The 12,782-nt window shown below is 39.7% G+C and overlaps 1 protein-coding gene across 4 annotated transcripts in view; it reads right to left on the bottom strand.

The window, feature by feature from the left end:
• Window positions 1-4,398: 4,398 nt before the first annotated feature.
• NOL4 (nucleolar protein 4) overlaps window positions 4,399-12,782 on the bottom strand; it is a 183,867-nt gene continuing 175,483 nt past the window's right edge. For 3 of the 4 annotated variants that reach the window (XM_042839932.1, XM_042839933.1, XM_042839934.1), the window contains one exon: window positions 4,399-4,890. In XM_042839932.1, coding sequence (XP_042695866.1) covers window positions 4,697-4,890 — 194 coding nt within the window. In that variant the 3' untranslated portion in view covers window positions 4,399-4,696. Of the gene's footprint in view, window positions 4,891-11,948; window positions 12,030-12,782 lie in introns of all 4 variants that reach the window. The other variant, XM_042839931.1, reaches the window with a different exon arrangement.

The following is a 12,782-nucleotide window of genomic DNA, read 5'->3' as shown; positions in this document are numbered from 1 at the left end:
TTTTTTTTTTTTTTTTTTTTTTTTTTTTTTTTTTTTTCTCTTCCCCTCCTCATTTTTGCACTTCTGATTCTCTCCCTCATTCTGCTGGGAGTAATGAGCAAGTAACAGGATGGGAACTTATCTGCTATGGCCTTAAACTGTTGAAGGCCATGAATGTGTATTTTGAAAACACTGCTCTATCTATTCTTCTGAATTGCTGTATTTGCTATATTTGCCACGTCTTTATCTGTTTTATTTATTATTAGAGCCAGGATACAAGGCTAAGTGCAAGATTGATCTTCTCCCACAGAGTCATTTCATATTCTTAGGTACTTACTTCAGTAATCATCTATGTGGCACTGCTTGATTTGTGTCGTTATTTCAGAATCCATTTTCATGTGCCAGTAATTGGTTTTCAGTAGTGGATGTCAGGGTAGTCCTGACTCTAGTCTCCAATCAGATCAGTTTTAAGTAGAAAGTATACATCTTCATTATGAATGACTGACAAGCATCTCAAAATGGGAGGATTTTAAAACTTTACAATAGGTTTTTAACACAGGGATAGGAACTTGAGGAAAAACAAATTTTCTCCAAGTTTGAGTGGAATTTCAGCAACAAAATTACCTCCACTTACTGTTGTCAGCAGGCACTCAGATCCTTCAAGAAAGGATATAAAATTCCTTCAGTATAGCTGCTTTCTGATCATTTTTGTAACTATGGTTATATACGTGCTCATCTGTTTTTCCTCATTCAGAAGATTGTCCATAAGGGAAAGGCAACTTGCTTATTCATGCACTGGTTTTCTGGAGCTTGAGATGTCCATCATTGCTGAGACAGTGGTATTCTTTGACGACAAGGAGCAAGGTGTCAACCTAGAAGAAATAATTTGTCCACAGACCTTTCTTCATGTGCTCTATCTCTAGTTTTCCAGCTGACAATGTCAAGTACAGTAAACAAATCTACTAAGTTACTAAGCTGGTAGCATTTCCCACTCCCACAGTCTAAGGTTGTTTCTAAAGCTGCTGCCCAGTTGCCTGCCCTATCAACAAAAACCACCCTGGAATTTGAAGAGAGAATAACAACTTGCCTCTCAGTGTGAATAGTTAAGACTAATGAGACCCAATGCACTGTCAACATTGTCAAGTTTGGTACTCTGGACACCAGATAAGATGGGAATTTAAGGAGATTAAAGGATGTTCTCCTCCAAGTCTTCTTTTTCCAGAAACTCCCTTTAAGACTGAGGGTTTTGCAGGACAGGAAACCCTAGGGTAGCTGGAGAGAGGTGGAGCTGTCTCTACAGTCTGCCTGGATGAGGTGATGAGGTGTACTGAGCCATACATCAGCTTGAAGCACTGGTACAATAACAGCACTGGACATATTGGGAATGCTTTTCTGAAGGCAGACTTAGGCAGGAATACTCAGAGATGTGCCTGTACTGGAAGGGATTGGCCTTATCCTAATAGTGATATTTAGACTGAGGTTATTGAGCATTGATTACAGAAGATGCGGCTAAGTAAAAGATTTCTCTCAAGTTATTTTTTGGATACCTTATTCAGTCTGTGGCTTGAGGGAGTTCTTCACCTGAGCCATTACTTCCTTAGGAGGTTCAGGGCAAGCAGACAATACCTGTGAGAGCTGTACTGGATCCAAGAGAGCAAATTTGATTGTGATGCTTGGATCTATATTTGTACACACAAAAATGGACTGAGATATATAGTTTCTCCCTCACAGGATGGGATTAAATTTCAGTACCCTCTTAAAAAAGGAAGTTATGGCTGAATCTATGATTCATCCAAAGAAGGAAAGAATAAACCCAGTACACAGAGGTAGAAGCAGCAGTAGATTAAAAACTCCATTAGTCTGCTGGAATTTGGCACAGATAGAGCACTCGAGGGCTGAAAGCTAAGTATCTCTGTATCTAAATGAACATTTAAAGGATGATGCGGTATAGAAGACATTCTTAGAGAATGCTTAATGTAAGTTGGGGATAGAGCAGAAAAAGGGGAAGGCTAGCAGCGGGCCTTGAAGTTCATTTGCTGACCCGGAACTTTTCCTCTTCTCCTTCAAGTGAAGGATTTACAGTTGGATAGAGGATTCAGAGAGTAGGCCACTGACAGAAATCTCTTTTCCCTAACCTATTGTCCTTATTTGGATTTAGCAAAGCATCTCAAAAAGTACTGAGGCTGTCCAGTTGAGAAGCATTCCTGGCTGGGAAGCAGCCTTCTGGACAAGCTGCTGGTAGCTGCATGCTGGCCCTATAAGACAGGACTAACAAAACCTATGTGTAATTTTTACTTTTTTTTTTTTTTTTTAATGGAAAACATGTGCCAGTGTTGTCCTTTGCCTCAGTAACATAGCAATCTCCCCTTTGACAAGCAAGAGACAGAAGAAGTTAGAGCTAAATAAAAGTGAAAGAGAGGAAAAGGACACTTAGATCTTAATAGACTTTTGAATGTCTAGAGAGACAGAAGCTGAGGGAATCACACTTGTATAGGAGAGACAATCTACAGGCTTTCACAAACATTGTGAGTAGATGTGGGAAGCAAATGCATTTCTCAAGTGATAGGTTAGCAGCTAGTAAGGAATTGAAACAATATTCTCATATACAAAAGTGCTTTTAAAATAGACACCTGATGTTTTGGTTTTTTTTATTTATTCTTAAACAAATGCAGAGTCACAAAATGGTGTTGCCTCCAGCCAATTTAATATTATAAAATGTTAGTGACTTGGGTCTTATGATTGATGGACCACAAGCTTCTAGTCTTATTGAGGAAATTCTTCACTAAAACAAAGCTCCAGCTAGATAAGCCTACTGGATTTAACCAATTATTTTGAGAAATGAGTTTTGTCTGTCTGCGTGAATTGGACTGGAAGTCTGTTTTCCCTGTCAAAAAAGAATAATTCTTATAACTTTAAATGCTATGGCAATTTAAATGTTACGATGTTTCACAATCATGTATTTAAACACAGAAATATGTTTATTTACCCAAATGCAACAGAGGAAATGATTCCAGCCCTCAGGTTTTGAATTCCCATTTAAATATGTGAACATCAGTTCACAACTTAGATGTTTGTGTATCTATGTACCTTCAAAATACTCATATTTCATAGGCTTTTTCACATTAATATTCACCAACAGTATCACAAAAGTTCTTTTTCTTTTACATAACTGTAAGCAACAGTAATTCTAGAAACACTAGAGGAAAAAAAAAGCATAGCAATGTCCACAGTTACAAGAAAAAGTGCACATTACTTGGTCACAATCACAGTCATTACTTGGAAAACTATATGTAACAAGTAGATATAAAATATCACCGATGCCTTAAACTCATTGTCAAAAAATGGAATTACATAAAATTTTGTACATGAAATAAGGCAAATTTAGGAATGCACAAGAAAATTGTTATTCAACAAAAGCCAAACAACAGAACAGATATTACAGTAAGCATAAACTAAATTACCTTTTCTATATACTTAAAAATAAACCTGCCATAGTGCACAAAGAAAACACCATTAATGTGTAATCAATATTATAAAATAAGAAATAGAGGGGTTGGGAAGAGTGGGGGGTGAGGGAGAGAGAAGAGTTTCAATATAGTTGCAGCTGCATCCATTTACATTTTTGTACAGTTTTTAGCTAGGCCTGGGCGTTATACAAATCATTCCAGAAGTGTCAGTGACCTTACTCCATAAGAATTTTGTTTAAATTAAGGAAAAAATAATAAATACACACAAGAGTGCAAATTTTCAGATTGTCACTTGCAACCTCTTAACATTCATCACCTATATCCAATCACAACTCGAGGGACTTGTCTAGGACAGCAGCGGTGATCATGGAGTTAGATGAGCTCACTGTAAGAAATCAACTTCTCGTTTTGTTTTCTCAGTGATATGTTGTTTTTCTTTTAAAAAACCCTCAACTTTTTATTAATTGCTAGTAAAGCTGCAATATATTACAGAATGGAGCTGAGAATGTTATGAACGCAGGAAATGCATGCTTCCTTTGGAAGGTATCCTGTAGATGACAATTTACAGTACACAGGGGAGAATTATCCAGCATCAAGAGTTACTCGTAGAAAGAATATGAAGTTGGGGAGAAGGGCACAGTCAGGGGGTCAAGAGAGGAAGGGGGACTTACAATAGCTCCTCAAAACATTTTCAGGACCAGTGAAAAAGTTTACCAAAGTAAAAATGAAAAATCTTGAATGAAAACAAAAAAATCTCTTGTTTTGCTTTTTATAAAAATTACATTTTTTTAAAATACAAGATCCTTTTAATTGCAATTGTGCCCTGTAGCAACAGGACATTTGGCAACAGTTTGCCATATACTGCAGCTTTAAGTCCAATGAGTCAGTATCACATTCCACTAATATTGCACTTGGATCTTGAACCATTTTTCAAAAAAAACACCACAGCATCTTCTGTTTCCTCCACGTGTTAGAACGAGTTAATTTCTAGCCACTGTTTCGATATTTATGCTGACACACTAAGACAAAAGCAATAGGCTGGACACAGTAAAGTACCTCAGAAATACCAGAGGTCGAAGTTCACTTGAAGCACCTTAACACATCACTTTATGGATCAAGAACAGTGTGGCATTATGGTAATTAACTCTCCTAAAAGACTGCGCGGTAACTGAAGTGTGTGCTCTGGGAAATCAAAATGTCATTAGTGGAAACTCTGAGATAAGACCAGGCCGGTGTGTAGGTCACGTGACTCAGTTCTGCTGCAAAATCAGGTTTTCCAGTTCATCTGCAGAACGCAATAAAAAGGCAGCGGATTCCCGGTACCCTGCCACCAGCTGCCTTACAGCGTTGATTTCAGTGGGGCTCAGCTGGGGCCTGGAGCTTGTACTGCTGGAGGAGCCTGAGCTGCTTGCTAACTGCCTCTTCATACTGAGATCTGTTGGACCTGCAGGCAACAAAGGGAAAGAAAAGAAGGCTCAGATCCTGCTGCCAGAGACATTTCACCACCACAGGTTTGTAGTGACAAAGCCACAGCAGCAAAACTGTGGATTTGTACTCTCAGTTGAGTGCCAGAGAGAAGCAGCACATACAAGTAACAGCCCAGTTACTATTCCCTTGACAGGAATCACTGAGATTTGTTTTCATCTATGACAGGAATCCTTAAAATTCTACTCACGTGACACAAGTCCTCTGCCAGCAGGAACTTAGCCTCTGGGGTATCCCAGCAGTGCAGTCTGCTTGACCTGACACTGATGGGATCTGCTGCTGGCAGGCAGGCCATCTGCACACTTGCATTCATTATCACAGCGTACTGAACTTACACCCTCTAGATATCTATTTTCACAACTTTCTGTTGCTTCAATTAGCACATGGCCAGATTGTGAATCTCTTACTGCCACAGGTAACTGGTCATTCACTTGAATAGCCCCGATGCCATGTGTTAAATAGCCAGTCATGAATGACCTGATGAGGTTGGTGACAATCTGGCTGATATAGGTAGAAACACACTGTAAATTTCTTGTGGGCTGCATATAGCCGGCAATATACTGCAAGGACCCTGTAAGGTCTCAGCACTGGCAGGAGAATCTGCAGCAATCACCATGTTCTGCTGGCAGCTTATCCACTGTACCACTGTGTTCTCATCAAAGAATGCTCTCAAGAACGTGTTTGCTACAGCAGAAGACAGCACTCCTGAGGGGAGACTGCAAATTACCACAGTTAAAGCAACCTGCATGCATGAAGTCCACCTTTCTGGGGAAATTCCCAGGACCACAGCTAAGGGATGTGATGCTTTGATGAGGTGTCTGCCTTTTTCAACAGAGCACTATTCAAAGTTGTTTTTTCTTTTTTTTTTTTTTTTGCCTGGAGATTTATACAGGCAAAATTGGACTCAGGTCCTTTTTAAACATAAGGATGTCTATCATAGAATCATATCACAGAATCTTTTGAGTTGGAAGAGACCTTTAAAGGACATTGAGTCCAACTCCCTTGCAATGAAAAGGAACACCTACAGCCACATCAGGTTGCCCCCAGCCTCACCTTAAAGGTGTCCAGGGATGCAGCATCTACCACCTCTCTGGCCAACCTATTCCAGCACTTCACCTCCTTATTGTAAAAGACTTCTTCCTTATATTTAGACTAAATCTCCTATCTTTTCATTAGAAACCATTTCCTCTTCTGTCACAACAGACCCTGATAAAGAGCCTGTTCCCTTCCTTCTTATAGCTCCCCTTTAGTTAATGAAAGGTCTCTATGAAGTCACCCTGGAGCCTTCTTTTCTCCAGGCTGAACAGCCCCAGCTCTCTCAGTCTGTTCTTGGAGGGTGGTGTTCCATCCCTCCCATACCTGTGTAAGTAAATATCAGGAAGTTTAGTATATGCAAACCTGGATAAACAGCATTCATTCACTTGGCAATGTAGCAAATCTATACTTTTATCAGGCAGACAATCAGCCTAACCCCATATTAATCTTCTGTGAACTGAGATTAAGTTATCCACAGCAGTACATCTTGCTTTCTTATGAGATAAATGTCACTGTTCAGTTTCATCTGGAAAAACTGTCAGTACCCAAGCTTTCTCATCACTGGCCCACTGGATACATGTTTCTCTCTAAAGAGATTGGAATCATTATAAAATCTAGCATATTCAACTTCAGATTACTAACCACACCAATTTGTATTCCAGAGATGTACATAAATAGTCTCATCAGAACCACAGGATTCAAAAACGTATTTGCTGGATTAAGCACTACTGCCAAGAGTTGCTCCAATTTCCAGAAGTAGAAAATCTGGTCAAAACCAAGAATGTTTTCTTTCTTTTATGTTTATGCAACAGTATGGCTGAGACCACAAAGAACGCTGAAACTGCCATGTTTCCATTTTCCCTGAAGTTAATGAAAACCTCCCCTCTAGTGAAAGGAAAATGGGACTACATAAAGAAACTACTCAAACCAAAAGGGTCAGCTTAGATCTTCCCAGTTCCTGCTATGTAACTGGCATGAACACTACTTAGCCTTACAACTATATTATCCAGTTTTACACTAGCATCAATGAATTGACTTTAAATGACTTCCAGAACACAAAGGATAAATAAGAGGACAGTGACCTCAGCGAATGTTTCAGTGCTAACATACACTACAGGCAAACTATCACAGTGGGAAGAAGCACAGAGGACACTTCCAAGTAAAACCTTAAACCAGCATAGAGAAGGGTATACTAATCATAAAGTCAGCTGGAATGAACAGTGCTGAGAAGCCATTAAAGACTTGTATATTTACTGAGGCAGCAGTGGAAAAGCTACCACTGACATATTGAGGGCATTATGCTCCAGGTAAACCTGCTTTTAACTTTCATGCTCTTGCCTTGATTCTCATTCATGTCATAGCCTAAAATGCACACACAATACAGGGCAGAATGGAGTGCCTGTGGCAGAGCACAGGTTTTTTTTTTCTGAAAGGAAACTGAAGGGCTTTTCTCCTTAGTAATCTAGATTTTAAGTGGTTGAAGAGAATGTTATTAGAATCCTCACAAATGTAACAATGTACTCACAAGTGCAACTCCCCACAAATCTGTAGTCAAAATGCAGACCGGGTCCTGTGCTCCTAGATATCCCAATTAACGATTATGAAGACAGCTCTCTAATTCCTCAAAATAGGTGTCTTTGAATCATAGACTCATTAAGGTTGGAAAAGACTTTTAAGATCATCTAGTGCAGCCATCTACCAACCACCAATATTGTTGTGTGCAAGTGCAGTTAAGAAATTAATTTCACTGGGCTACTTCAAACTTTTTTTTTTAATTATTATTTATAAGTAGGAGGAAAATAGGTTTTTCATTACCAAGGCAAGTTTTGCTTTGCTCTCAACAAGTAAACACTGTCCTTCTTCCCCTCAAAGAAAAGCATCCCAGGCAATAAAACAAAGAAACCCAGATACACAGAAAAGAGTTCTTGGCTATGAATATACCTTGCCTTCCCAGGAAGAGAAGCTACACGTGCTGTCAGAGAACCAAACAGATGGAAAAGAAGCCATGATGTGAGGACAAGGACTTCAGTTCTTTTAATTTTGCGATGTGACCCCTATGCCTCACCTCCAAAGCTTGCCCATGACAGGCCAAGCTTCATATCTGGGACAATACCTCACTCAGACACTCATCTCATGACGTATTACACTGGATTCATTTTTTAATAGCTATGATAGACACTGTCTATATTACAGTTACTGGCAATATTACAGATTATTAAAAGATTGTTCAGGCTGTTTTATGCTAAAAGTATTTTAGCTTATCTGTAGTTCTATCAGTCATAACTAGTCCTTCAAGCAGGGAATCAACTTCTTACAAGAGTAGACAGTGACACAAGGGGGAATGGTTTTAAGCTCATGGAAGAAAGGTTTAGATTGGATGTCAGAAGGAAGTTCTTCACAGAGACAATGGTGAGATGCTGGAACAGGCTGCCAAGAGAAGTTGTCGATGCACCATTACTGGAGGTGTTCAAGGCCAGGTAGGAGGGGCCCTGGGCAATCTGATCTAGTACCACACCTGGAGGGAAGGTTGGGGATCCTACCTGTGACAGGGGGGTTGGAACTTGATGATCCTTGGGATCCCTTACAACCCAAGCCATTCTATGATTCTAGGATAAGGAATAAATGCATCTTACTCTTCTAGTATTGATTTTCCTGTGTAATTTTGTTTAAATTAGCTATTGAAAAACCTAAAACTTAATACATTTCCACCACATTCCTTCACCCAGGCAAATAAATCACATAAATCATAAAATAACTGGTTACAGCACCCATTTCATATACCTCCATCTCCAGAAGCATAACTAGAGATGCCTAAATATGAAGAAAATTGAGTAGCTTATGCACTATTTCTCCTAAGTAGAAGTATTTCCCCTTCATATGCTTAACAGTACTTATTATCCTGCCAATCTTCACAAGAATGGGGAAGTGTATTCTTAAATAGTGGGGAAAGCCTAATCTGAATTTTTTGCAATAAATTTTGTAGTGTTAAGGTCCTCCAAGGTAGTACTGCATGATTTAGCATATTATTCCCCACCCTAGAGTATTTCAGGACAATTAAAAATCCTATATGCAACCATCAACAGGTTCCACAGTGTCCGTGGCAGTGTGCAAGCAAAGATCAAGCACACACTGTAAAGGCGAAAACTGGATATTTACTTCATCTATTTTCCTTAGTGCATGAGTTCAACTCATTATTCACCGCCCATGTTCCAATAGCTGCGCTACGTTCTCTTAAACAGTGGGTTAAACATATTCACAAAGCAGATCCTTTCCTTTATAATCTCTGCAGTATACTTTCTGAAGACTCCGAGATACTTTCCCTCTGCCCCTTGGAGAGGCCACCTGTTTGACACTTGAACACAGAAATATTGTACACTGTACCTCAGTCCAGTTACACAGACCTAATTTCCCCTGTGAAGTGAAACAGTTCCTGCTGGAATCACATCAAGCTAAGTAGGAGAACTCTGAAAATCCACTCTTCATGTGTTAGACAACTACTTATCAAGTTAGCTGCTGGGAGTATCTGCCATTAAATACACTGTGGGCAAGTGGCTTTTCTATAAGTTGCAGGTCTGAAATGAAGCTGGTTATTCCCTCATGCACTACTTTCAGCAAAGCAATTTGTATTAAATTTCAAAATATGAGTCAGACATAGAGGTACTATTAGTGATTGCCTAGACAGTATCACCTGCCCCAGCAAAACTCCCTTTAGAATTGTATGCTGTGTTTCATTGCCCCCTACTACAATGCTGTAGCTAAATAGACAGAAATCTTATCATTACTGCTGAAGTAAAATCAATAAATGAATAATAAATATGTCAACGATTCTTTCAGTATCTCTAATAATTATTAAGAATAATAAGTCATTTTTTAAAAGTTGAATGATTTTAAGCATCTAAGCTTCTATACTTTTATTAGCAGCTAAGGAACCTCTTTCAAAGAGTTTTTTTGTGTCACACTTCTCCACTTTTTTTCCCCCATAAAAGGCTTCAGAAGAATCATAGAATTACAAGGTTTTGGAAAAGACCTACAAGATCATCCAACCATCCTTCCACTACCATTGCTACCACAAGCAAGAAGTGAATATTGTACTGGATTCACCCCTATTCCCACAGAAATAAACAAAAAAAAACACATCAAAACATGCAGCTTTCCCAAAATCGGATGTATTTACTATTATAGGACTGTTTCATTGCAATATTATGCATTTGTCAATGTCTCTTGTCTTCCTACCTCTAAACAGAACAGATGTGCCTTATACTATTCTTATAAGTGTCAAGAGATCTTAGATCGGGAAATCAGGGACCAATGCAATGGGCCTTTCAAGCTTCTTTCTCCCTCCTACACCCTTCCCTCTGGGAAACATATTTTTAGATAATTTAAACTGTTGCCTGAGAATAGAGATGTCAAAATACAAAAACACCTACAGCCATTGAACATCGTGCATTTTCAACAAACACACTGGTTTTCAGTGACAGGATTATATGAGACACTCCAGTAACATTTTATATCCATCACAGGAGATTAGTTACGTAGTATACGCTTGTCTTGCCTGTCTCCTGGACTTTGTACAAAGGCAGAAAAGATACCGTCAGTTTAATTCACAGACATTTCATCACAGTTCTTACGGTGGGAGCAAGACAGTACTTGCAAATGCTATGCAGGTGATAATTTGAAGAGTAGAGGAAGAAATATGAGGATAATCTTAATACATAATTCAGACAGCATTTCATGGAGGGAAATTCCCACTTCTGCCACAACGTATGTCAATTTCTCCCAGCACTGCATTTTGCCTTTTTGAAATGGAACTAAGCACGCCCTCACAGATTCCTAACTGTATGTCTTGTTCTGCATCTCTGTGATAAAGAGAGGCTCCTCTGCCTTTCCTTTCTAGCTCCACTTTGATTTCAGAAGGATAGCACTGAAAACACAGAAAACTGTACAGCAGTAAACACGTAAAGAAATGCTGGAGAAGGCAACTGTGTGGTTGCCTGTTCACTCCCTGCATCATGGCCAGCATGCTGTGGGTGACCCAGTCAGCACTTTAAGAACTGGCTTGACTCCTGATATTCTCAGTTGGCCTTTTTTTTTTTTTTTTTTTTTTTTTGTCTTTAATTACTTATTTCTACTTTATTACTAAGAAACCTCTACCAAACATTCAAATGTCAAAGTTTCACAGACGATAATCTTTACAGCTGCACCAAATCTGAACACATTTTCTCAGAACAGAGAAAATCCCCATGACAACTGCCTCTGCCAAGTGTTGTTTGTGGGCCATTTCATAAAGGTGCTGGTGCTCCTTATAAGCACATAAATTGGCACACCTTCCCAATAACCTGTGGCTAAATTACTTTTGATGAAACAACTTCAAAAATTTTCAGCCTACAGGTGACCTCTGGATGGAAAATTTCAAATTCCATTGAATTTCAAGTTCAAATAGTTAAAGCTTAGCAAGGTTTATAAACAAGGAAAACAAGTTTGCATAAAGGGAAAAATGGAAAAGACATACAGTAATTTTCATAGAATGGCTTGGGTTGGAAGGGACCCCAAGTATCACTAAGTTCCAACCCTCCTGCCACAGGTAGGGCTGCCATCCACTAGTTCAAGTACTAGATCAGATTCCCCTGTATGTCAGTAACAAATATCAACAGAGGTTAACTTGGACTGAGTATGAGATAGATTTTACAAAACTACTACAGAGATCCTGCAGCCTGAGCTGATTGGATAATATAGTAGACTTTTCAGGAGCTTGAAGGACTAAGAAGGCTGATTTGCATGTAGGTAAAGCTGAGAATGGCCTACAGAGCAGGCCATTTTCATCATGGGGCAGCAGCGGGAGATGAGCAGAGTGACTTGCTGGGCAACAGAAACTTTGGCCAAGGTGTGAAGGCCTGCCTGAGGGAAAGGGGAATGCAAGAGACTTGTGTGGATTCAGGATCTGGTCAGAGTGTGAATTTATTAGGACTTGCCAGGAAGACTTACCTGAGTTGGAAGGAGACTGGACGTTCGTGGAGCCTGGGATGCAATGCTGAGTTGTGGCTGTAGTGGAAGTTGGCTGCAGATCTGTGTAGAGAAACAGAAGAACTGCTTTGTCGTACCATAATACAAGGTAGTGTCTTGGGTGAGTCTTGCAGACACAGTTAGAAATAGCTGACATTTCTGCCTGGAAAATTTGACAACAGAGAAGTTGTTCCCAGATCACCTAGAGGAAGCCCAGCAGTGGCACTAGAAACATATTCTCTAATGGAAAATGGGCCTTGGGAAACAAAGTGGTTTGGTAGACATCCAGTCCTGACAGCTGACAGACACCAGGAGAGAATCATCATCATAGAGTGGCCTGGGTTGAAGAGGACCACAGTAATCATCTAGTTTCAACCCCCTTGCTGTGTGCAGGGTCAAATGATAATCCATCAGACAGAGACATCCGGGGTGTTCCTACTTCTGTGGGTCTCTGACAAATGATAGTGGCAATTAAATATTTTGCTCCCAATGGAGTAGGTTGTTTCCTGCCCTCAAGCTGGATATCTCTCCAGGTATGTGGAGCTGGGTCATATAAAGCCTCTGTGGCTGGCAAGGCAATTTCATTCACACTGAGATCATTCTGGAGCTTTTCTTTTCAGCTCTGTAAGCAGGAACTTCATCAAACTTAAACAAGAATCATGGAAAGCCACACTTCTCGACAAGTAGTTCGCCTTGAGCATCTAGAAGAGTCAACAGTTTCTCTCCAACCTGTGTACAGGCTGAAATAGGCTCTGACAACCTGCAGATTAGTTGCTGTTCAGATGAAGCTTTCAAGCTGAGCTGGTTTGCATAGAT

This window comes from Centrocercus urophasianus, unplaced genomic scaffold (genome assembly GCF_019232065.1).
Source record: "Centrocercus urophasianus isolate 14NV4802_14NV808 unplaced genomic scaffold, USGS_Curo_1.0 seq_11, whole genome shotgun sequence".
NCBI lineage: Eukaryota > Metazoa > Chordata > Aves > Galliformes > Phasianidae > Centrocercus > Centrocercus urophasianus.
Note: the sequence above shows the minus strand (reverse complement) of the source record. Positions and strands in the feature narration are given on the sequence as shown.